Source organism: Rattus rattus, chromosome 3, assembly GCF_011064425.1.
Source record: "Rattus rattus isolate New Zealand chromosome 3, Rrattus_CSIRO_v1, whole genome shotgun sequence".
Lineage (NCBI taxonomy): Eukaryota > Metazoa > Chordata > Mammalia > Rodentia > Muridae > Rattus > Rattus rattus.
Genome location: NC_046156.1, coordinates 61481393 through 61508448, shown reverse-complemented (window position 1 = coordinate 61508448; position 27056 = coordinate 61481393). Strand labels below are relative to the sequence as shown.

Genomic DNA, 27056 nt, shown 5'->3' with positions numbered 1-27056 from the left:
GGGTGAACATGAGTATTTATGTCCTTAGCATGCTGAAAAGTTTAGATGGCTCAGCAGTTAAGGGCACTGACTGCTCTTCCGGAGGTCCTGAGTTCAATTCCCAGCAACCACATGGTGGCTCACAACCACCTGTAATAGAACCCTATGCCTTCTTCTCATGTGACTGAAAACAGCAACAAATAAATAAGTCAAAAACAAACAAACAAACAAACAAAAAGGACCCCACCCCACCCCTTTCATGATCTTTCTGTGTAGCTCTGGCTGTTTTGGAACGTGCTCTGTAGACTACCCTGGCCTGGAATTCACAGAGATCCACCCGCCTCTGCCTTCCAAGTGCTGGAATTATAGCCACCACACTTGGCTAAGAGTTCCATTTTCTAAAAGCAAAAGAAAGGTGACAAACTCTGCTATATTCCATTAAGAGGTTATTTTCTGTGTTTTTATTTCTCATCTTGTCAGAGCACATTTCTTTCAACTCATAAGGATAGGGTTCCTCACCTTGTCTGCTGATATTCTAGTCTGGGTACATTTTTGTGGTTGAAAACTATTCTATGCATTATAAGATATTCAACGTTTCTCTGACCTTGACCCATTAATGCTAAACAGAGTTTCTGTCCCAGTTGAAACAAAGTGTCTCTAGTCATTGCTAAATGTTACCTAGAACTACCTGGCTTTAACAACGATGATACTGTTCTGGAAATTACAATTAACTGCATAATTACACTGAGATGTTTAAGAAGGGTTGTGTAGGAATCTGGAAAATAAGAAAGATCAAATATGATTCATGAAAAACTGAAGCAATTTTATGTACAAGACATAGCTGAGAAAGCCAAAAAGAGAAGTTTAAATGAGGCAGAGACTACAGATAGGAGGGAGAAAAAAAAAATATATATATATAAGGTTATATTTGATTATAAGTTATATATAAAAACTCAAAACACTCTCTCTCTCTCTCTCTCTCTCTCTCTCTCTCTCTCTCTCTCTCTCTCTCTCTCTCTCTCTCTCTCTCTCTCCCCACCCTGCACTAAGAGCTAGGGTTAAAGGAAGCCCAGCAGTGCTCTGTTGCAGGATAGAGTATTAGCTAAGCAACACGTCTGGCTTCTAGTCTCAGTCCAGACTCATCACCTTAACCAACCACATCACTCATGAGCCTAGTTTCCTTACCTGAACGGAGGATATTACTATAAATATTTAGAGTCTCTTTTAGTGATGACATTTGCAATTCTGTAACTGCCATGTCATAAATGGTAACTATAAAGACAGTAATGAATTAACTATATGGTATACTTCATGGCTTTGCATTCCTCAGAACTAGAATTCAAGGTTACACTGGAGACAAACATTCACAATTCAAGTCCCTCTGGCACATGTCAGTTTACCTTGAAGTGCAGGGGCTGACTGTGTCTGGGTTTTAGAAAGAGCAGAGAGGATGCTCTCTGGGGTGATCTCCACCTTTGACAGGATATTTGCCAGAGGGTTGTGAGATGGTGTTGTGGCGGGTGCAGGTGTTTTCAGGCCACTGCTGAGGCTGCTGGGACTGGTAGGAGTTCCTGGAGAAGGTCTTGATGCAGAACTGACCCCTGGTGGCAGAAAGATGAACTCAAGAAAATGCAATGCTCAATTCATGACACTTTCCACTCAATCAAAGATTGTTTTAATAGTAATTCTGGTGACTGATCCACAAGTAGTGCCCATTTTGACATATACAAAGAAAAACATCTGAAGATAAGAACTGTTGTTTCTATTTGGAATAGTCTTAAAACAAACAAGCACTATGTTATTTTCATGCATATTCCTTGGTTTTCAGAGTGGCAACCAGAACAGAGCAGGCAACCTGCTTCTGCTCCCATGATGCTCAGCGAATCCAGCAGGATGGCGGGATCAAAGGCACTGCCACTGCAGAACGCTGTCACCACGTGTCTATGTGAGTGGCAAGGGTTTTTCTCTTACACAGCCTTTAAAGTGACATTATACAAATAAAGCCCTTTACACTTTTGCACTTCAAAACACTGGGTCAGTTATCAACACAGTAAAAAGGTAAATGCAGACGCAAGAAAACATTTGATTTCTTAAAATATGACAAAACCACTATGAACAGATGTTTTACAAAGAAAGATAAATGAACAAATGAAAAATAATCTTTAATAAAAATATAGATATTATCTTTTCAAGATTGAACATGACAATGGGAAGGGTTAGGAACAATTAAAATTCGAAACACTAGGTATATAAAGTAGTATACTCTTGGATAACAATTTAAAAGCTATATGCTGCCTTTTGGTTTTGTATTTTTTTAAACAGGGTCTCATAATATACCCCAGGCTGGCCTGTAATTCTTAGTCTTCCTGCTTGGCCTCCTTAGTGCTCATGTTACAGGTGGCAGCACATCTAGTTCACATGCTCATTATTTCCCCAAAAATACTACAGCATGGGCAGGCACAGGTGAGAAAATGTGTCTGTGTCCTCCTGCACCTGCGTGTTGTGCAGTACAGTCTATTATCACATTTATCATTGTTAGTGTGTGGCTAATGGGAGAATTTAATGGAGCCACATCACTCCTGCCACCTTTACATGGATCCTGGAGATTGAATGTAGGTCTCATCAGGTTTGCATGACAAGGAGTTCAATTTTCTTTATAAAGTGAAAAGCTGGAAACAGTAATGTCTAGTAACAATTCTTATCATATAAAGCCATTGCTGTAGATGACTTTTTCTGAGTGTGATCTATGCACAGTTATACACTCCCACATTGTATGCACATGGAGACCAAAATGACACTGTGTGTCTTCCTCTGTCACTATCTAATTTTGGGAGATGATGTCAATCACTGGAACTTCCAGTTTCTGCTTGACTGGTTGCCACTCCCCAGTCTCTACCTGTCTGTACTCACTCCCAACAGTGGGCTTACACACACAGAGCTCAGCCTGGTTTTCTATGGGTGCTGGCAATCTAAACTCAGGCCCTCCCTCACGCTTGCGAATCAAGCACTTCACTCACAGAACCGTCTCCTGACCGATCTCCATCATTTCTGTTCAGAATGGGCCTCATGTAGCCCAGGCTATCCTTGAACTCCTGATGCTTCTGCCTCTTTTCCCAAGTGCTGAGATTACAGATGTGTGCCATCACAACCAGCTGTTTAGATGAATATTTAATAACATAAAATCTGTGATACATACTTAAGTTTTAATAAGCCGATTTAAAGATAATATAGACAATGCTTCAATTATTAAAGACAAAGTATCCAAATAGAATCCCTCAAATCCAGATACATGGGTGTTTTTCTTTGATGTAGTAAGATTATTTTTTGATTTTTCTATGGTGTCTATCCACTTTAAATGTATTTTTGATGAAAAAATTTTAAGAAATTTCACCACCACCACCCACAAAAAAAACAAAACAAAACAAAAACAAAAAAAAAAACAACAAACCAAACCAAAACCACTTTGATGGTTCAGTTAAAAAAAAGAAAAAAGATGGAAATCAGTGGTTTAGCATCGTCACTGGGCTCACTTACCCGTATTTTTCATGACTGATGTTAGGCTGCTAAGGATGGAACTGATCTTTGCCAGATCCACATTTGCCAGGTTTGGCAAAACCAAAGTTGGGGAAGGGGACAGAAGTGAAGTGTTCAGAGGCTTTGGGAGAGGCGGGGCTGCTGTCGTGGGCACAGACGGTGGGGCACATGGTGAGGTTTTTGAGATATTTTCTGTTGACTTGGTGACCACACCAGTAGAGACAGCTGGTTTCTCCACAGGTTTTTCTTTCCTGTCCTCCACTGTTTGAACAAACAAAGGAGACAATTTTATGACCTATTTTCTAGATTTTATGTCCAAAACGAAACAATGTTATGTTCTAATATTTCCTAATTTGAAGACAGGTAGCCCTACACCACATTACATTCTTGAGAACATATCTTTATTTGCTATTTATTTGTACTGTTTTATGGAGATGATGGTTGCCACAAAGTATTGTTTTTTTTTTTTCATGAACAACTTTCTTAGTAACAAAAACTCATACACATTATTATGATGTTTTTGCTTCTACAAGTTGTCCAACTGTGAGTTTAACAGACACTAATTATTTTTCAAATTTATTTTATGTATATGAATTTTATATGTCTGTATGTATGTGTTCCATGTGTATGCAGTGCCCCAAGAGGTCAGAAAAAGGCATCGGACTTCCTGGAAGTGGACATACAGAAGCAGAGGGCTGCCACTGTGTGCTGGGAATGGAGAAGAGCAGCCAGCGCTCCTACCTGCTACGCCATCTCTCCAGCCCCTAGGTACTAATACTAATCTGAAACTGCAATGCTCTAAGTCTTAAAAACTTTGGTTGGACTTGGTTTTTTATTCCTTTTTTTTTTTTTTTTTTGGCTGGGGAATGTGTGGAGGCAGGGATGGGGTGGCGTGGGGGCAGGAGACAGGGATCTAGGGGACTGGAAAGTCAGTATGATCCAGGTTATAATGTGAAATTTCCAAATAATCAATAAAAATATTGTGTGTAAAAAAGAAAACAAAACAACTTTAGACTATATTCCTCTTACTACTTTAAAGAACGTAGTGAATAGCTTATTTAATTTAACAGAAGTCAAAGTACTTAATAAGAATAATTATAAAAGTGCAGATGCCAGACAAAAACCAATTCAGGTTAGCTGTGAAAATATAGTTAATAAACTGCAGCTTTAGAATTCTTTTTCTTTAAATTGTTTTTTTGATTTACTTATGTGTATTTTGCCTGCATTCACATGCACATTTCTGCCTGGTGTCCAGGGAGGACATAAGAGAATATCAGATCCCTTGGAACTGGAGTTACAGGCAATCGTGAATTGCCAAGTGAGTGGTGGGAACTGAACTCGGGTCCTTTGCAAGACCAGCAAGTACTCCTAACCATTGAGCCATTTATTCACACTAGTCACTTTAAGAAGAAACAAAAAGCACTTAAGTGTTACAAATTCTTGTATTATAATTTACTAAATATATCCAAACTATTTGTATTCTGTAATGCATAAAAATAAAATTGTTATGAATACTGGGCACACTGCCTGTGAAAGGCTGTGGCTCTGACCTCCAGGTCTGTGGAAGATCAGTCAATGAGAACCTTTCCTCCTCTGTGTGCTGATTAACTGTGGGAACCATGGCAGGCCTACCAATGATTTTTGATCCATCATCTTCCACATCTGAGAGTTCCATGTCCTCCACGTCACGGTTATCTGTCACAGGCTCAGGTGTGGCAGATTTGTCACTCTCCATGGTTGGTGACTGGGATTCTTCACCTCCCATGCCCTGAAATGGAGACTCGGAACCAGTTGGAGAAGGAGCATCCATACTTGGAGAGGGTACTGGTGACTCCTCAGGATCAGGAAGGGTTGACTTCAACTGATCCAACTTCTTCTTTAAGTTGTTTACTCGGTTAGCGAAGGTTTTGTAAGCCTAAGAGAGAGAAAGAAAAGTGCTTATTTCTTGACATAAGGAACACCTAGCTATCATTTGACAAAACTGGCACAAAATAAGAATATCGCAGAGCACAGAGTAGTCTTGGGTTTTTACTTCTGCTCAGTGATATTACTACCCTCAACTGTTAGAAATCTTTTAAGTTTATTGTGTATGTGTATATGATGGATAATGGGTGGGTAGGCCATGATGTGTATGTGAAGGTCACAGGAAGACTGGAGTAAGTTTTTTTCTTCCATTTTTATGCAGGCTCCAAAGATCGAACTCAAGTCTTGTATGTGCTCAAACTTTGCTTAACTTGATAGAAATGCTGTGTCAGTCACAGTCATGAGCTGGTATTAGCAATTATTCACCAAAGTTTTTGCTTTGTCCAGATTTCCTCTTTTTTGCCCACTATTCCATTTCTAAGTCAGTATTGGATTTCAGATCCCACAGAAGTCATGTTTCCCCGGTCTCTCATTTGTGATATTCTTGAAATTTGTTCCTGATGACTTTAACAAATGTGTATATTTACTTTAATAATTCAGAAGAACACTGGAAAGGTCAATTGATATTTGTCTAGTGATTTTTTTTCATGATTAGACAGAGGTCATGAGTGTTTAGGAGGAAGAGCACAGAGCTGCCATTCTAATACACTCACAACTCATCATGGCTAATGCTGATGCCAATAACTTGCTGTAAACCGATTATCTAGCTCCTTTTTCTTACTACTTAAGTGTGAGTGAGTGGGTGTGTGAGAGAGAGAGAGAGAGAGAGAAAGAGAGAGAGAGAGAGAGAGAGAGAGAGAGAGAGTGTGTGTGTGTGTGTGTGTGTGAATATGCACCATGGCATGCAACTCCTGAAAAGACTTGTCTTTACCTGCAGAGCCATCTCAGTGGCCTGCTGCCGTGTCTTCATCTCTTGATTATCTTAAAGCTTGGTGCTTTTTAAATCACTGCATATGCAGAGGTCAGAGAGCAAACTGTGAGAGGAGCTCTCTCCCCTCCACTGCCCAGGTCTTTAGGTTTGGTAGCAGGTGCTTACATTCAGCTACCTTACCCTCCCTTCCTTTTGTTTTCAGAGTCTTGAACTGTCACATTGTAGGTATTATTTTGGCTAGATATTTAAAAAGACACTAACTAATATACTGGGTACAGTGGCACATGTCTGCAATCCCAGCACCTAGGAGATAAGGACACTGGCTACTCTTACAGAGAACTTGCATTCAGTTTCCCAGAACCCACATGAGAGGTCACAACTGCTTGTAACTCCAATTCCAAGAGATCTAACACTCTCTTTCTGCCTTTGAGGACAAAAGGCACACCTGTCATGGTCATGTACATACACATACATGTAGACAACACATACAAAGGCTCAAGACATAGCTCAGCAGTTTAGGAGCACTGACTGCTCTTCCAGAGGACATAGTTCAATTCCCAGCACCCACATGGGTGGCTTATAACCACCTACAGATTACAGCTGACTTGACACTCTCTTCTAGACTCCAAGAACACTGCATCAACGTGATACACAGATGTGTATGCAGAGGCATATATTCATGTACAAAGTAAATTTTGAAAAGTTAAAAAAACAAAAAAACCAAAACAACAATAACAAAAAAAAAAACCTCAAAAAATTCTTACAAAATGGGAGGGGGTGGGGGTCAGGCAGGCGTGGAGCCACATGTGCTGGAGATGTGCCTCAGTGGCTAAAAGCAGTGGCTGAATCCCCAGTACCCACACGGCAGCTCAAAACTGTCTAGAACTGTAGTTCCACGGGATCCAATGTCCTTTTCTGATATGCAGATGTGAATGAAGACAAACACCCATATACCTCAATAAATCTTTGAGACAGAGAGAAAGGGGGGAGGGGAGGGAAGGAAGGGAAAGAGGGGGAGAGAGAGAGAGAGAGAGAGAGAGAGAGAGAGAGAGAGAGCGAGAGAGAGAGCGAGAGAGCGCACACACAAGTTTGGCATGGTAGCATACATTTAAACCCAGCACCCAGGAGGCTGAGGCAGCCTCTGAGTTTGAGGTCAGTTTGAGGATGAGTCCTAAAACAGCTAGGGCTATACAACCCCCCGCCCCCGCCCCCGCCCCCGCCCCCGCCCCGCATCTCCCTGGAAAAAAACCCAACATCAAAAAAACCTAGGCAGATGGAACCCAGAAGTTGGGGAGATGTCTCACTGAGCACTGGGTTCAGTAACCGGTGACTGTAACAGTGCTGTGGGTGGAAGGGTCAGGGCAGGACAGGAAGATCCTGAGGACTTGCTATGTGCCAGTCTAGCTGAAACAATAAGATTCAAGGTCAGTGAGAGATCTTGTCTCAAATAAAGAAGGAGGCCGGAGGACCTGGGTCCATCCAGAACCCACAGTATGTACATGATATAGACATGCTTGTAGACAAAACACTCATACACATAAAATTAAAATAAATAAATCTTTGGGGGGAAAAAAGAGAAGACACCTGCAGTCGACAACCTCCAGTGACCTCCCTATGTGCACGTGCAGGCAAGTGCACTGCAATGCACATACACACCTTCACATACAATGCATATACACACCTTCACAGACAATGCACATACACACCTTCACAGACAATGCACATACACACCTTCACATACAATGCACATACACACCTTCACATACAATGCACATACACACCTTCACAGACAATGCACATACACACCTTCACAGACAATGCACATACACACCTTCATATACAACGCACACAACAGAGAACATCACAGTGTATCTGAATGTACTGGAAACTGCTGGTGCGACCAAAACTTAAGAGAAGGGCACCAGCAGAAAGACCATGGAGAAAGCTGGTTAGTGTCAGTGGTGTCCTGTTCCCTGAGGTTTGGGTTTTGGGGAACAGTGTAAAAACTTGAGTGTCCAGACAAAAAGGACACAAAAGGTCAATTACACTAATGAGTAGGGCTTTTCACAGTACAGGGAAACAAAATTAGAGCCTCAAATGGCTGAGATCTTGACAAGAGGAAGGGCAGAACTGACCAACCACTTTTTGTTTGTTGTTACTGTTTTATCTTCTGACGTACACATGTGCCATAGGATATGTTCCTGTCCACTCTCTTACACATGCCTCCCGATAAGAAAGTTTTAAAAGTGTATGTGTACACACACACACACACACACACACACACACACACACACACTTAGTTTTTGAGACAAGTTTCTCTTTAGCCCTAGCTGTCCTGGAACTAGCTCTATAGACCAGGCTGGCCTTGTATTCAGAGACCCGTTTGCCTCCACCTCCACCTCCTGAGTGCTGGATCAAAGGTATGTAACAACACCCAGTTTTTCACGGACCTCTGCCTCTCTCCCTTTGCCTCTCGTCTCCCTCTCCCTCTCTATAAGTTATATGTATATAACTTATATATACTGAATAATAGTAAATACATACCTCAACAAATAATAAATTATACATATGTATTCTGGAGGTGGGCATATGGGTGAGTGTATGCTACAGCAAGCAGACAGCTGTCACAGATAAGTCTGTGGGAAAGCTGGTTTTCTCCTACCAGGCGAGTCCTAGGGACTGAACGTAGGTCATCGGGTTTGGCAGCAAGTACCTTTACCACCCTTTAAGGCATCTTACCAGATTCTAAAACTAGTATAGTCTATGTAGAGAGTCATATATGTTTTACCCATATGTATTTCTAGTCTTTGTTTCCATTTCTATAATACTGTGAACTTCTAAAAGAGTAAAATTAACAGAAAGGAAAAAGAAACATTAAGCAAGATAAAATTCAAAAGCAAAGGGTCTGGTTACAATATGAGTTGTTATAGTAACTCATGCACTTCTGGAGGTTGGAGGAATCGCTTCTTGTTAGCTGAAGCTGAAACCTTTCATTAAAACATTCTAGGAAACGACTTCAGGCTTTCTGTTAAGATCTGTCCCCCATAGGGATAAACTTTTTATATATCTATGTATTGTATCGTTGTACATATACATGACTTGAGGAAGGGGTCCCCTTCTTCTCAAGAAAACTACTACTTTACTCCAACATTCTGAATTACCAAATTTGGTTCTTTGACCACTTGCATTAAAAATTAATTTAAAAAAGTAATTAACAATTACTACAGTATCTCTAGTCATTATGGTACCCCAGCTTTAAAAAAATCCTTGTAGGGGTTGGGGATTTAGCTCAGTGGTAGAGCGCTTGCCTAGGAAGCGCAAGGCCCTGGGTTCGGTCCCCAGCTCCGAAAAAAAGAACCAAAAAAAGAACCAAAAAAAAAAAAAAAAAAAAAAAAAATCCTTGTAATATCTAAATGTATAGGAAGAGAAATAAAGAAATACTAAGACACTATTGTTAGGATGTACATGACTCTTGGTATCTGAAGGAGTCATGTCTTTTTTTTTTTAAGAGAATATATTTTTTAATTCATCAGTTATTTTATATATGTGAGTACGCTGTAGCTGTGTTTGGACACACCGGAAGAGGGCATTGGATCGATCCCATTACAGATGATTGTGAGCCACCATGTGGGTGCTAGGAATTGAACTCATGACCTCTGGAAGATGGTGGAGTCATCTCTCCAGCCCCCAAGATCCGTGTCTTACTCTAATCCACCGGCTCTAAGGCCTTGTGTGAGGATACTAACTATCCATTTGTGCAGTGGAGCCTCTAATGCTCATCTGTATAGGCAGAGTCTGACACACAGTGAGCACTGGGTAATCAAACAGGCACAAGTACTTACATTAGCTACCACTTTCACTTCCTTGTACTGTGCTTCATAGAAGATCCCAGCATTCTCTAATGCTTCCGTTAGCGAGGGCCCATTTTTCACCTGCTTATCTAGTCCATTCACAAATTCCTCTAGCTTGGAACTTGCTTCTTCAAATTCTTTGGAGAACTTCTTTCCACCTGTTTTATCTGAAAGGATGGAGAAAGTACTTATATCAAGACTAGAAAAGTAAAAGTTAATCCTCTGAGTGAAATCCCTTTCCATGCCACAGTTCTTACTCTTCTTGGCACTTTTCTTGCTGCCTTGGTGTAGTCATTTTTGTTTTAAGAGAGTGACTAGGCAAACCAACCGTATCTTAAATTCACTATGTATGTAGCCCATGATGGCCTCAGACTCTCTGCCTGAGCTTCCTGAGTGCGGAGAGAGCTAGCATGTACCACCACATCTATCTTTAGTGTGTAATATTCCTAGTTTAAACTTTTATGGAGAAAGAGTTTCAGGAAGTTGTTCAGGTTGTCCTTTGTCCTTCACCTTCTCCTGAGTGGCCAATATAGATTTGTGCCACCAGACTATAAAACCAATCTCTACCCTACCACCAATACACACTCTGCACAGATCAACAAAAACAGATCCATGTGAACTTGGGAGAGTAACTCCCAAGGTGTCTGTAATTAAGATAAAGTCCAGCTGAACTGGTTACTTTTTTTTTAACTTTATTTTTATTTTATGTATATGAGCAAGTGAGAAACTAGAATTACAGCCAATGGTGGTGAGTCACCCAATATGGGTGCTGGGAAATAAACCCAAGTCCTCTGAAAAGACAGCAAATATTTTTGACCACTGAACCACATCCTTCATTTCACAAACTTTCTCCATGTTCTGCCTTAGGAATATCAGAATAAAGCTCCACTTATTTTTTACCTGTATCTACTTCTACTTCCTGTAGTGCAGAATATTCTAAAATATGTCTCTTCTTCGAGAAACTAAGGTTAAGAGAAGCTAAGTCATCTCTGGGGTAATCAACAAAAGTTCACTCTTCTCTGCAAAGTGTCCTTAAAATCCATCAAATGCTCCTTTCTCCGTGCTCCTTGAAATACAGCACTGCATAAGGGCATTCGTTAACTCTGTCTTTGCCTTTCATCAGCTACACAATGTCAGCAGCTCCTGCTCTCTGAATGAGCCCTCAGCTCTCTCATGGGCATCACAGAACTCTGTAGGATGCTCCCGCATAGTGAGAAGGATTAAATTAGTGCCTTATAGTCAACTAAAAGTGTGGTGCAGAGGACAGGGATGAGTGGAGAATACTGAAGTCACTCTGAGCATCCAGTGTATTATCACTTACTTCTGTTCTGTCAAGATATTTGGTGTACACTCAGTGGACTCACCCTTAGAAACATTACAAAAAAATGTCCAGGCACCTTGATCTTTGGTAACTAAATGCACATTAGCAGATCTATGTCACTGTTGTAAAGCATGAGCAGACCTGGAAGCATCCTTTGTGTCAATGTGAACTGTTTACAAAAGGTGTGTGTGTGTGTGTGTGTGTATGTGTGTGTGTGTGTGTGTTGGCGGCAGCACACACCTTCCCATCCCCCACTGGCTGTTAAACACAGCTACCCGGTTTAGAATGCTTTCTTAGCTAAGTCTAACTTCATACAAATACTGTAAATGTTGTCTGAAGCAAAATGGGAACATTAAACAAATACCACAACCCTCACTAACAGCATTATGACCTTGCTATGAAGTGTAGATTTTGCTCTTTGGAGAAAAAGAGCTTGTAACCATTATGTATGACTTACCTAGAAATGTCTATAAATCTTATTATGTTCTAGTAAAATCTGTTATCCTACAACTAAGTAAAAATAAAGCATGGCACAGGAGCTAATCACCACTCACTTGTTATTCTAGAGATGTGCATCAAATGCATTCTGTGCATTTGCTGAAGCATTAGAGGAGAGCAATAATTCAGTGAAAAGTAATCTCTGATTGCAGGATGCTTACATTCTAGTGAGTTATGAGTATAATTGTGTACTATCTAATGTGAACAAGGAGAGGAGTCAACTAGATCTACAAGACAATAGCATGGTCTTACTGAAGAACACACCCAAACCAATTAACCACAAAGGGCAAACAGCTGCTGGTTTATAATTCAGTGCAGCAAGAAAGTGAGAGTAAGAATTTGTAACTGGGGCTGGAGAGATGGCTCAGCGGTTAAGAGCACTGATTGCTCTTCCAGAGGTCCTGAGTTCAATTCTCAGCAACCACATGGTGGCTCACAACCATCTGTAATGGGATCTGATGCTCTCTTCTGGTGTGTCTGAAGACAGCTACAGTGTACTTATATACATAAAGTAAATAACTAAAATCTTTAAAAAAACAAAAAACAAAAACCTGTAACTGAAGCAGGTACAGTGGTGCACAGGAGGCAGAGGCAGGTAGTAGATCTGTGAGTTCAAGACTAGTCTGTCTACCGTGTGAAACCCTGTAACAAACAACTCCCTACCCCACAAATGACAGGAAAAAAAAACAAAACCAAAACCCAAACCAGGGGCTGGAGAGATGGTTCAGGGGTTAAGAGCATTTGCTGCTGGGGCAAAGGACCTGGGTTTTGTTCCTAGCACCCTGATGATGGCTCACAACCATCCCTAACCCCAGGGGATCGGTCCAATGTCCTCTTCTGACCTCTATAAGTAGCAGGCACAGATGTGATGCACATATACACATTCTAGCAAAACACTGATACATAGCAAATAAAATAAATAAATCTTTAAAAGCCCACAAAAAAACAAAAGCAAATTCCTATCCCTCCGCAGGGAAATTTATTTATGTACAAGGTTTACACAAATCAAACTGCTGTTTGGGAAACCAGTAGAATGACAAGGGTTCTGAAAATTGTTTCACCTGGAAAAAAGAAAACCAACCCTCCCTACCTCACTTTAAACACTTTGTGGGTGATTCATCCCAGAACCACACTGAAAATTCTTTTTATGTGACAAACTAGTCTGACTGCATAAAAACAAAGGATCAAGAAATGAAACACTAAGCTATTTTATTAGAAAAGACATGTCTGTTACCTTTTAAACACTTGAGAGTTTCTGTGCTGCAGACATCCACTCTCATGGTTGACAACTGTTTCTCCTTCAGTTCTATCTGATCTTCTGAGCGTTTGTACATCAACAATTCTTCAATGAGGGCCTGAGACTGAACACAGACCACAGTCAATTTCATTCATAGGATTAAATATTCTCTCTCCTAAAAATACATCAGACTAACGACAAGCAAAGCCCTTAGGGGGAAACACTTGCTTTTCCTCAGAGCAACAGAAATTGATGTTCAATTCTCATGTCAAAACCATACTCTTAGCTATACACTTACTTTTAGGTTTTGGAAGACAGGATCTTATTATGTAGCCCTGAAACTTGCTCCATAGACCAGGCTGGCCTCAAATCCGTTCCTGCCTCCTGAGTGACAGGATAAGCCTTTCACCATCACAACCAGTAAATTATATACTTTAATATATATATATATTTATATTTATATATATAAATATTTATATTATACATATATATTATATTATATATAAATATATATATAAAATTTTTAAAAACTTTCTTAAAAATTAAAAGTCTTAAAATTCTACATGGCTCTTTAAAATCTGCGCAGCACATGGGTGCCAGAGTGCATGTGTAGAGTTCAGCTGACAGCTTTTGCAGGAGCCAGCTGTAACAAATCCTTATATCCTCCTTAAATTTAATTAGATATATACTCTTGTTCTGCCTTAAGAAAATTTTAATTCAGTAGTGCTGAATTTAAAAAGGAGGCTTTCAGATATCATAAACTATGCAGGGAGTAAGCTAGCAGCAGATGTTCTGAAAGGCTGTTTCTCCATTTGGAAAACAGACAAACTCTAGGCATCTATTCCTGCTCTGGATTCCCCACATACAACAGAGCAGAAATAAGTGTAACTGGAAAGGAACTCTGGCTTCAGAGGTGAGTAAGTGATTTTTTGTATACTTAGGGCATTCTGTAACTTACTCGAAACTCAGCAACAATCTTAGATTTGAGAGCAGCTTTTGGATTCGTGGATGCTGTTGAATGAAATAAAAATTCATTAAGAATACAGCACAAAGACTTAACCAAATCCAGGACAACTGAAACGTAGAGTTAAGGGTGTACTCTGCAAACATACAGCAGCCATGCACACTCAAGTCATAATACAATCCTACAGTAAATTAACTATGAAACTTAACACTCCTAGATATGGCCAATAGAAAAGTAAACTACTTAGATAAGTCTAACCAACTTACCTCCAACAGACTTGTTACATCCTCAAATTAATGATTTGGAGACACTGAGGTAGGTACATGAAGCACCTTCTCCTAGTCTCATCAAGTGTAATAAAATCTCAGTATTCCAGTTTAAGAGGGACTTCCCAGGAACAAGACATCCAATTAATCCTGAGCACTGGCTGGAGAAGATTCTCTACAAATATCAACTCCCATCTGGTTAAGTTTGGATTATATTAGCAGACTCAGTTCATAGCAACAAAGGTCTAAACACATTATCGCTGCGATTGAGCTTTGGCCAAACTGATGGGTCCCGTGGTTCCTAAGCATGCAATGTATGACCAAAAAGAGGCCAGAGGACTCCCTTAACCGTGGCGAGCATCACATGCTTGACGGAGCAAACATCCCAACTCTCTTGTGTCACCTCCCAATTCTCCACTGTCCTTCACCTTCAGCCCTCCAAACCTTCCAGTTTCTTGTATTCCTCAGTTTGCCCACAACAGTCTATCACATGCAGCATTCCACTCCCTTGATATCATGCTGGGTAAACAGGACAAACACAACAGGAGCTCCAGATAGAGAATGTTTCTGGCCAAAATTGGAGGCCCATGTCTAATGTGGTAGAGTGTATCCCCAAATCTGAAGGCTTTCATGGCTCCCAGAGAAACACTTCGTAATGCCTAGTCTCCTCTTCCGCTCAGTGGTGTCATGCCAGCTGCCTCTAACTTCACAAAGCTCTGAATGTGGGAATTTCCCTGGGCACTAGCAAGTACTTTCTTTTCTTCTTTCAATACCCCTACTACTCCTGGATCTTCGCTCAATTAAACCCTTTTCTGTATTTCCTTTAATAGTAGTTTTTTAAAAGAAGTAACTTCATGCTGGCTTGATTAGCCTAAGTCACTGGGAGCCTCTCAGGCCTGGAAAACACAGACGTGCCCAGGTACGATGTCAAACGGTCTACATTTTCTTCTGCTCCAAAAGGAGGAGGTAATTTTACGTTAGTTGAGATTTTATTCCTTACTTTGTGATTTCTTCCACTGCTTATTCGGTTGTTTGTTCAGATTTTCTTTCAGCTGCTTCTGAGTTTTGAAAGTGGTACCTGGAAAACATTGCAGTTTTTGCAGTCTGGCATTATGGGAAGCTGCTCTGTCTGTCCACTTCAGTGCCAAAGTTGTAGCATGAAAAAAGGCAATCCGTGACTGTGCAGTTTCTTTCATTTCTTTTCTTTTATTTTTATAAAAACAAAAACAAAACTAGAAAACACCCACCAAATCTAAGAAGCTATTAAATAAATGCTATTTCTATAATTAATGAAACCTCCAATTCAAAAAAAAAAAAAAAAAAAGGCAGACACTAAAAATAACAGTTACTTTTTAATAGAACACAAACTCATATAAAGGACTTAGCTTCTAAGACGGTGTTCTTTTAAAACCAAATTCCTAGTGATGGTCTGATAATGGTTACAGTAATAATTATTAGCAACTTCTATTCAGTGATTTAACTACTTAAATCTTATAAGAACTAATTTACTTAAACACATACAAACACACGCACACAAACACAAGAATATACATATATATCTTACTGCAAATCTATGTCAAATGGAGATTACTCAAGCATCCTCACCACCAACTTAAAAGCTGTAAAACCATGCCCAAACTTTCTCCGATAGTAAGACGACAGAGCAGTATTGATTAAACATAACCAATGAATACTCTGATGGGTATCCTCACTTAACATATTTGCTTTTAGTTGGCAGAGACAAAAATCTAACTCCCTACGCCAACCGGTTCTATTTTGAGTTCAAGCATTCATATATTTATGTATTCAATTCTAAACAAATCAAGCCAGATTCTTCCACACCCCCCCCTTCAGAGTTATACAACAGAAAAATCTGTAAGTACACACAAAACTGTAAAGACTGACTTAAATTCTTTTAGTAAAGAAAAGGAACTTACTTAAAGCTTCTCTCAATGCCACAATCATGTCTTCTGGGTACACATTTCTATCTTCCCAGATTTTAAAGATTCGTTCTATAGACTTAGAGACAGATGGATCCCTGGAAGAAAAGTAAAATATAAAAATGTTGATTATGGGCTGGATGTGTTGACACAAGCACATGGGAGGCTGAGGCAGATGGATCTCTGTGAATTCAGTATGGTCTATGTGAAGCAAATTCTAGGATAGCCAGGGCTATTACAAAGAGTAACTTAGTCTCAGAAACCAAACCCAGCACAATACAAAAAGGTTGATTCACCCTCAAACTAGAAATCTGTTACATACGCAACAACTTACTATTACCTAAATTTCTTTTGTGTTTTATGTGTGTGTGTGTGTGTGTGTGTGTGTGTGTATGTTATGAAAAAAGATCTACTTATTTATTTTACTTCATATGTGTTGTCTGCACATATACACATTTGCAACATCTGTGTCCAGTACCCAAGGAGATCAGAAGAGGATTTTGGATATTCCAGAACTGGAATTAGGGAAGGGTTTGAGTATCCTATTGGTGCTGGGAACCAAATCTGGGTCCTCTGGAAGACCAGCAAGTGCTGAGTCAACTCTTCAGCATTGTGTATCTTTAGAGTTACTATATAATAAACTTTGTGATGTGTGTGGAATTCAAAGGTCTAGTCAATGCCTGAACACTTAGCACTCCAAAGGATAAGCTGAACCTAACAAAACAGAGATTTGGGGCTAGAGAGACTACACAGCAGTTCTTCTCTTACAGAAGACCCCGTTGGGTTTCCAGCACCCATCATGGGCAACTTTTTAACTGCCTGTAACTTCAGCTCCTAGGATCTAACATCCTTTTCTGGTATTTATGGACACTGTACCCTCCCACCCCCACCCAAAAGGAAAAGAAATGTTTATTTATTCTGCTCCCCCCCCACCCTGGAGACAAGGTCTCACTCTGTATTCCTGGCTATTCTGGAACTCACTCTGTACATGAGGCTGTCCTTGAATTCACAGAGAGCCACTTTGCCTCTGCCTCCCAAATGCTTTAATTAAAAGCATGTACACAATGTTTTGCATAAAAGGAAATTTAAGTCAGGGGTGGGATGGTGGTAGTGCACACCTTTAGTCCCAAGGCAGAGGGAAGTGGATTTCTGAGTTCCTGGTCATCCTGGTCTAGAGAGATAGTTCCAGGACAGGCAAAGAAAGCTATACAGAGAAACCCTGCCTCAAAAACCTAAAATAAATAAGTAAGTGAATGAATCAACGAATAAAAATTTTTAAAAAAATTTTTAAGGTAGAATTTGATCAAAAACTGAGAACTTAATTCTATCCCTGGGACCCACATGGTAAAATGAGAGAATTAACTCCTGAAAGTTGTCCTCTGACCTCCATATGCATGCTGTGGTATATGTACACATATATTAAATAAATGTAATAATGAAACAAAAACATAACAAATGGCAGATAGTTCAGCAGTTAAAAGTACTCACTGCTCTTGCAGAAGACCTGGTTTGGTTCATTACATTTGGTTCATGGGGCTTACAACTGTCTGTAATTCCAGTCCTAGTCTCCATGGACCGAAGTCATGCATGTGGGGTGTGTGTGTGTGTGTGTGTGTGTGTGTGTGTGTGTGTGTGTGTGTGTGTGTGTTTGTATGTGTGTGTGTGTGTGTATACAGATATGTATGTGTATAAGCAAAACAATCGTATACATAAAAATAAAAATTTAACAAATCAGAACAAAGAGCTGGGATGTATTGTACTGTCCCAGCACTGGACTACCAAGTATCCATACACACGGTCCTGTTTTATATCTTCAGCACCAAAACATGAATACCAAAACCAAAATAATTGCACTAGGATAGAAACACTGGAATTTTCTTCCTTTAAGGTTTACTGAACACTAATCACAAATGAACTCCACCCTACAACACGTATTCTGAGAAATGGACGGGAACCTGTCACACACACAAAAGAAAGGTAAATAAATCTAAAGGATAACACCCCCAAACACAAAAAAAACAGAAAAAAGAAGAGTCATGAGCTGAGCATGGCGGTAAGAAAAGAAAATGAGGGATGGAACTGATATGACCTCAAAATGCAAAATAAGGACAGAAGAACAGGAGAGCATCCAACAGCCTAATATACCCATCAACGGCAAACAGAACCCTAACTTTTAAAGCAAATCCATCAAACTATATGGACACTACAGTATAAGATTAAAAAACTAACCTAACTGGGCATGTGACTCCAGCATTTGGGAGGCAGAGAAAGAAGAATGGCCTGGCTTCAAGGCGAGGTTGGGCTCTGTAGCAAGATCTTGCCTTAAAAGAAATTTAAAAAGGGGAACTGGCAAGATGACTCAGCAGTTAAGAGTAGCCTTTCCTCTAAAGGACCCAGACTCACTTTCCTGTATCCATATTGTGGCTTTCAACCATCTATAATTCCAGTGCAGGGGATCTGATACCCTCTCTGGCTTCTGTAGGCCCTGCATATGGTGCACAGACAAAACATCCATGCACATAAAAACTAAGTTAAAAACTAAAATAAATAAAACAAAACAACAAACACCCTACCAGCCCCAAGCCAGGCAAACAACAAACTAGCACGGCGCACTTCCTGCCTCACTCTACAGGCTGTGACGCTGGCACACAGATGCCTTCTTCTGCTACTTAGTGACATGCACAGAAAACAGAGCTATCCTGAATGTCTGTAGAATGTTAACCCTGTGTTTCTAACGGCTTATTAACTGGAACAGATTATACTTCCAGTTCTTACACTTCTCATGCTGACTCCATTATTAAAAAAAAAAAACCCTGTAAGTTGAAGAACACTAAAATTAATTAAACTATGAATTAATCTAGAAAGAGGTAAGAATGAGCTACCACCTCCCCCCCACCCGTTTTTGCTTTTTTGGACACAAGGTCTCATTGTATAGCTCTAGCTGGCCCCCAGAGTCAAGAGCTGTGCCTCCCGCTCCCCATTACACTTGGCTGTTAGCACAGCATTTTACTTGGTCTTGAAATATGCACATTTTTCATGTTTTTGCTAATAAGTGCAAAAACAAGAAAATAGAAACTAAAAAAGAATTAAATTCCAAAGTATGGTAAGAATTTACTCACTTCACTAGAGCAGCGGCTTCAGGAAGCACATCAGCAAATGATTCTCGAAATATGATTGCATTTTTCCTTTTACAATTCTGTATGACATCATTGGCAAGATAAAAGAGATTCAAACGGTGGGGATATGTAGCTGGAGAGAAGAAACAAATGTCATTAACTTTTCCCAAATACATTGTTTTCAAATAGCTTAAAAATCACATGTTATTATTTTGTTTTGGCTGCTTGTATATACATCACATACATGTAGTGCCCACAGAGGCCAGAAAAGGACTTAAGAGGGACCAGTGCTTCCAACCTGAGCATCTCTCCAGCCTCATGACTAATTATATGGAGGGAATAATAAATAAATAAATAAATAAATAAATAAATAAATAAATAAATAAATAAAATAAAGGATTAATTTATTAAATGTACTAAAAAACCTGTAACTATTTGAGGTTAAATTTCTGTCAAAGGTACTCTTCAAGTAGACCACCTCTTTCTGTAGATACTTAGCACTAAAGAAAAAAATTCGTTAAAGAAATGAAAACAAAATCTTTCCCCCAAATATTTGTAAACACCAATAAGTAAGTAAGTGAATAAATAGTTGAATGAACTCAACTTATTCCAAAAATAATACCAAGGTTAGGAGAAAAAGCACAACATTGATCTCTAATCAGAAAAATCAGAAAATAACTGCAAATAATGTTTAATAGCATTCCATACACAGATCCTTAGATCAACCAATCCAAACACTACTCACAAAACATCTAAGTGCCCCCATTTACTGGCTGACGCTATTTGAATGTTTAATGTCCTAGGGATACTCTAACTCCATGTTAAGTTACACGAAGGTTTACTGTTAAAATGCTGGGCAATTCTAATATTCACATGGATGATCCAGCGCTGTAGTTACTCGGTAACTTGTGGTATCTGCTCATATATTCCTTCTCTGACACACTTGCCCACTCCCATTATACCATTCTGCACCGTCATCAGATACAGTCCACTTCCTCTAACTCCTCAGTCTCTTTAGAATTTCTTATTTCTATTAATTCCACAGTATCTGATACATTGTTTACTAAAACCCTCAGTTTCTTTTCCTTCTCTACCTAATTTAGCTTTCTAGTACAAAATCCTAAGTTTGGATTAGTCTAAATGAATGCTTTTCCTGGACCTTTCTTTTATAATTTACATTTTTATAATCATTTTAAAATTAATTTATAATGTACATGTTTTTAAAATTATATCTAGGGGTTGGGGATTTAGCTCAGTGGTAGAGCGCTTGCCTAGCAAGCGCAAGGTCCTGGGTTCGGTCCCCAGCTCTGAAAAAAAAATGGCCCTCATGGGGGCTGGAGAGATGGCTCACTGGTTAAGAGCACTGACTGCTCTCCCAGAGGTCCTGAGTTCAATTCCCAGCACCCTCATGGTGGCTTACAACCATCTGTAATGGGATCCGATGCCCTCTTCTGGTGTGTCTGAAGACAGCTACAGTGTACTCACATACATAAAGTAAATAAATAAAATCTTAAAAAAAAAAAAAAAAAAAAAAGAATGGCCCTCATAGGCTCTTATACTTGAACAATCAGTCACCAGAGAGTGGAACTCTTTGATAGGATTGGAAGGATTAGAAGGTGGGGCCCTGTTGGAGAAAGTGTTACTGTAGGTGGGCTTTGAAGTCTCAAAAAGTTCTTCAGAAGCCCATACTAGACCCAGTTTCTCTGTTTCTCTGTGTGCATACCCCCCCCCACACACACACACATCAGGATGTAACTCTTGGCTATCTCACCACCACCCTGCCATACTCCCTGCCATGACAATAATGGACCAAGCCTCTGACACTGTGTGAGCAAGCGCTCAATTAAATGTTTTCTTTTATAAGAATTTCTTTGATCACAGTGTCTTGAACACAAGGTCTCACACTATGTAGACCAGGCTGCCTTCAATCTCTGGGGATCTGTCTGCCTACTCCAAAGGTGTAGTTTTTTGGAGTTTTTTTTTTCTTCCTGTTTCTGAGGCAGGGTCTTGAGAAGCCCAAGGTGGCTTTGATTCCTGATCCTCCGGACTCCACCTTCTAGGCACTGACGTTACAGGTATGAGCTACCATATTTTGCTGTGCCTCTAATTCTGCTGTTAGATTCTATTAAAGAAAAAGTATATAACAAGAAGGGGACTAAAAGTCCTATGAACTCAGTTTCCTTCAAATGAGCCCTTTCTGTTAACAACTCCTCCAAGAAGTATTTCACAATATACCACCGATAATGCTCTCTACGACACATAGCTCTCTCACCCTTGGGACATAAGCATGCATGCTATTTTACTGACAAAGTAGTCAAAGTAGAAACCATTGAATGAAAATTATCTTCTCTCAGAACATATGCGGCATCCCCAGCCCATTAACTAGAGGAATTCTGACACCCTCAGTGGAAGCCCAAAAGAGTGAACAACTCAACAGTTTAAAACAAATCAAAGACAGACCAGCACCAGCACCAGCACCAACTCCAACCATCAAATAAAAAAACAAAACACCTTGCTAGGCCCACGTGGGTGCCAGTGCCTGCATTCCCAGCCTGGGGAGTGAACAAGGCAGGAAGATTAGGACCTGAGGGTTATTCTAATAATACACACCAAGTTTGAGGTTATCATGGAGCACATGAGTAAAAGTATACAGAAGTTCTTTGTAATAGTCTTAAAGTATTTTTGAAGTTTGAACTTTAAGTGCTTGTATTACAAGCATGAGTTTAAATTCAAACTTCGAGAACAACTTCCCAATGTGCTACATTTGATTTGGTTATCACCCTGTCTTACCCCATCAAAAACTTTCTGGACGTGCTCAGAAACCAACATGAAAGCCCCCAAATTACTGCCTCTCTGAACACTGTGGGCACGCGGCACACACATATTTAGGCACTCACACACAGTAGATAGACAAATCTTAAAAAACTAAGTGGAGGTTGGAAAGATGGTTCCTTGGTTAAAAGCCTGGGTTGCTCTTTTAGAGAACCCAAATTAGATTCCCAGCACCCATGTAAAAGCTCACAACAGTCCCAGAGGATCCAATGGTCTCTTCTGGCTTTTGAGAACACAAACAGGGCACAGAGACAGACAAAATACCCATGTACATTAAAAACAACAACAACAACAACATGATGTTGGCCTGGCAGTGGTGGCGCACGCCTTTAATCCTGCCACTTGTGGGGAATCTCTGAGTGCAAAGAAACCCTGTTCTACAGAGTGAGTTCCAGAATCAGGGCTACACAGAAAAACCCTGTCACAGAAAAATCAAATGAATGAATGAATATTTTAAGTGGCCAAGGACAAAGGCAATTAAACAGAAAGAAATCTGGGGCCATACAGGAATACTAATAAAGAAATGGAAAGCAAGTATTGTCTTTACAAAGACAAAGAGACAGAACAATTAGAAAGTACAATTCTTCCTAAGTTGTTGGTGTTCCAAGAATCAAAATATTTAACTGTTTACTGATGAATGAAATATTATAAATTATGTTATATATTCTCATATTTTAACAAGACTTTTTACAAAAAAAAAAATCAGCTGGGTGTGTTGGCATTTGCCTTTAATTCTAGCACTAAGGAGACAGAGACTCAGGTGAACCTGTGAGTTTAAGGCCAGCATGGTCTATAGCGTGAGTTCCAGGACAGAAAGAAATACAAAGCGACCCTATCTCAAAAATAAGTAAGTGAATGAATAAATAAGTAAACAAATATCATGGATGTTGTAATTAACAATTTCAGATACTTTCAAGTCTAGTGTCACTTAATGTAATGATTATAGAAACTAAGTGCTTAGTAAGTTTATTTTGATGTACATTGAAAAGGGGAGCCATATCCAACCTAAAATTCAAAGTAAAGTACTACCAGGGGCCATCAAGATGGCTCACTAGGTAAAGGCTCTCACTGCCAAGCCTGAGCACCTGAGTTCACTTGCTGAGACTCACATGGTGGAAAGGAAAAGACACCAAATCATTCTGACCTCCCCCCACCATCACGCAGGAACGCTAGTGGGTGATGTGCTTGCTGACACGCATAAGGACCTGAGTTTGAGCTCACAGCACCCACATAAAGCCGGGGATGGTTAGGCACACCTGTAACCCATCCCAGTGCTACAGGGTACAGACAGGAAAAATGGCTTACGGGAAAGACAAGCCCCAGTTTCAGTGAGAATTTCTCAAGGGAAGAGTGAGAGTAATGAGTAAAACACCAGATGTGTTCCCTGCACATGTAAAGACATACATACATGTAAACTACACATATGAAAAGAAAAACAGACACCAGTCCACCGAGATCCACTCGAGAACACTGGCCGTGTAGCAGAACTGTAGCTCATAAAGTAGCTCTAACAGCCAAAAGAAAAGTAGACTCTAAACATCTGCTCACAGAGTTGACTTACTAAATCCAAAGCATGAACGGAACCACTATCCAATGGGAAAACCTTCAACGATTTTTTTAAATGGTTTAAATGCTAACTATAGGGGCTGGGGATTTAGCTCAGTGGTAGAGCGCTTACCTAGGAAGCGCAAGGCCCTGGGTTCGGTCCCCAGCTCCGAAAAAAAGAACCAAAAAAAAAAAAAAAAAAAAAAAATGCTAACTATAAACAAACCAAAACCTAAAAAAGTATGACAGCCTTGAATTGTATCTTTATTTTCTACACCTCAAAAGCTCTGAATTAAAAATCATTTATATACTTCCTTTTTTTGGGGGGGGGGCTTAAAACTTCCCTCTCCCCCTCCTCCCTATTCCTCAACACCCTTTCCTAAATGTATTTACTTCTAGCTGGGTGTCATCCTACATGCTTTGAATTCCGGCATTCAGGAGGCAGAGGCAGGCAGATCTCAGTAAGTCTAAGGCCAGCCTGATCTACACAGCAAGGTCTGCAGTTATGACCGCATGGTGAAAACACACACACACACACACACACACACACACACACACACACACACACACACACACACACACACACACACACACACACTGGTAACAGTACTTTTTTTTTTTAAAGATTTGCTTATTTTGTGTGTACAGGTGTTTTGCCTGCATGTATGTCTGTATGCATATGTGTGCCTGTGTCCTCTGAGGCCAAGAGAGTGATGGAACTGGAGTTGGACAGCTGTGAACCCTACATGGGTACAGAAACTGAACCCAGGTCCTCTGGAAGAGTAGCCAGTGCTTTTAACCAGAGCCACCTCTTTTAACTTGGTATCTGCGCTCTTAAAGCTTATGCATAGCACAAGAATCTAAGAATCTCACTATGTTTTAGAGACTTTCTTTTTCTTTGTCTTTTGAGACAGACAGAGTCTCCCTATGTAGCCCTAGCTGCCCTGGAACTCACAGAGCTCCTCCTGCCTCTGACTTCAGAGTGCTGGAATCAAAAGCCTCTCAAAATGTTTAATTCAAAATATAATCTTGACTGTGCTCAGCACTATATTTGTTTATGCTTTCATGTAAGATTATTTATTTTCCTTTTTCAAAGCTATATTCTTTAAAATTCATTAACTGGGGCTCGAGAAATGGCTCAGGATGTTAAGCGCACTCGCAGCTCTTGCAGAAGACTCAAGCTTGGTGCCCGGCCCCCACTGACTGTTAACTTCAGATGCAGAGGTTCTGACACCATTTCCGGGGCTCCTGGGTATGAACACATGGCCAAGCATGTACACGCCTAAGAAAAAGAATGGATCAGGGCTGAAAAGATTAGGAGCACTTACTCTTGCAGAGGACTGGAGTTCAATCCTCAGCACTGTCTGGCAGCTCAGAATTGTAACTCCAGTTCTAGGGGACCTGATGCCCCGTTCTGACCTCTGTGGACACTAGGCACACATGCAGTGTACAGATATACACACAGGCAAAACACTCATAACATAAAATTAAATAATAAATCATTTGAAAATAAACCTTTAAAAAAAACTATTAAAAAAAAACCAAAGCGGGGTTGGGGATTTAGCTCAGTGGTAGAGTGCTTGCCTAGCAAGCGCAAGGCCCTGGGTTCGGTCCCCAGCTCCGAAAAAAAGAAAAGAAAAGAAAAGAAAAGAAAAGACCAAAACCAAAGCCCATGTCTCTTATATCAAAGACCAGCAGCCTGTCTTGTTCAGCTGCGTGACTCTTCCCAACACTGCTCTTGCTCTCCTCATGGATATGATAGGTTAGCAATAACAGTTCCTAGCTGTTGTCAAGATTACGTGACTCAAAACATGTAAAACTCTAACTTCAGCATCTAGCGCATGACAGTGTGCTCGAGTGCTATACATGCAGCTAATTCCCTGCTACCCAGCTCTTGTCACTCATTCCCTGCAAAGATGCAAAGAACACATCTTCTGAATTTTTCTCTACCTTCACCCACAACATCCACCTTGTCAAGCTTGCCAAGTTCTACTTCCTAAATCCTTCTAGATTATTTCTCCCTCTCTTTTAATGCCAACTTTCTTGGTCAGATTATGTACGAGCCTTCTGACATTTCTTTCATTTTACTTGTGTCCCTATGAAGTTCAGGCTGGCCTTGAACTCACTCTTATTTTTAGTAACTAACATCACTGTCAGATACTGCCATGTGCGGTGCTCTTTTAAATAACAGAACACAGTACTTTGCTCCTCATATTTGAGACAGAGTCTATGTAGCCCAGGCTGGTCTTAAATTATGTAATCAAGTATAGCCTTCGCCTCCTGATCTCCTGATCTCTTTGCCTCTGTTATCTCTGGTGAGAACCAAAGAAATAGATTCACCCTGAGATGGCCAGGGTGACACAGATGAGGAGGACACAGATGAAGGAGGAGGCCAGGGCAAGACCAAGATGGCAGGTAACGGAACACATGGCTGAGAAGCAGGCCAGGCAGCAGAGAGGGTTAGAACAGCTCAGAGCCTGCCCAGCCTAGTGCTGGGGCTTTTAATACACACACCACGTCTCCATGCCACCTATTCAGGAGAGAAAAGGAGGAACAGAAGAGCCCCTGCATTTACTGTACACAGGATTAGGGCAATCTTTCCTAAGTTAGCCAAGAGAAAAGTGAAAAGTTCACTCTTTTTCTTTTCTCTTTTTGGAAACAGGTTCTTGTAGCGTAGGCTGCCCTCAAACTTACTATGAAGCCAGAAATGACACTGAATTCCTCTGCCTCCACCTGAAGTTTAGAAATTTTGAAGTGCTGATTAAACAAATGCTTCTGAAAGGACTATTTACTCAGAAGGGGTGAAAGAAGAGGAAGACACTGAAGTCCAGTGCAGAAAAGGACAGCACACTCGGGAACTATAAAGGTGACATTTGCAATATGGAAGGCAAAGATGTCAAGGCCAAGTTTCAAATAGCTCAACTTAAATAGTTTGAAGATTTATTTTTTACTCTGAGATACCTTGCTTCTAATTCTAGCAGTTTATAAAACAGTAGTAATTAAGCCAATGGTAGCATTTTATGGTCTTTGGTAAAATAAATTGACAAACAAAGATTTTACACATTAAAAGAAAAACTACACTTGGGAGCTAATTCAGTTGAAAGTCCTGCAATGGGAAGTTGCCTATTTAGTGCTTACTGCAAGGTAACTCCGCCTACTGGTCAAGCAGCTGCCAGTGA

The 27056-nt window shown here is 40.2% G+C and overlaps 1 protein-coding gene across 3 annotated transcripts in view; it reads right to left on the bottom strand.

Annotated features, from left to right (window-relative positions):
• Positions 1-27056, bottom strand: part of Rprd2 (regulation of nuclear pre-mRNA domain containing 2) — a 48201-nt gene that overhangs the window by 6650 nt on the left and 14495 nt on the right. For 2 of the 3 annotated variants that reach the window (XM_032897722.1, XM_032897723.1), the window contains exons 2-9: positions 19504-19633; positions 16382-16482; positions 14173-14225; positions 13212-13338; positions 10150-10325; positions 5146-5428; positions 3514-3774; positions 1380-1580 (exon numbers count right to left, since the gene is read on the bottom strand). In XM_032897722.1, the coding sequence (XP_032753613.1) occupies positions 1380-1580; positions 3514-3774; positions 5146-5428; positions 10150-10325; positions 13212-13338; positions 14173-14225; positions 16382-16482; positions 19504-19633 (1332 nt within the window). Of the gene's footprint in view, positions 1-1379; positions 1581-3513; positions 3775-5145; positions 5429-10149; positions 10326-13211; positions 13339-14172; positions 14226-15444; positions 15523-16381; positions 16483-19503; positions 19634-27056 lie in introns of all 3 variants that reach the window. The other variant, XM_032897721.1, reaches the window with a different exon arrangement.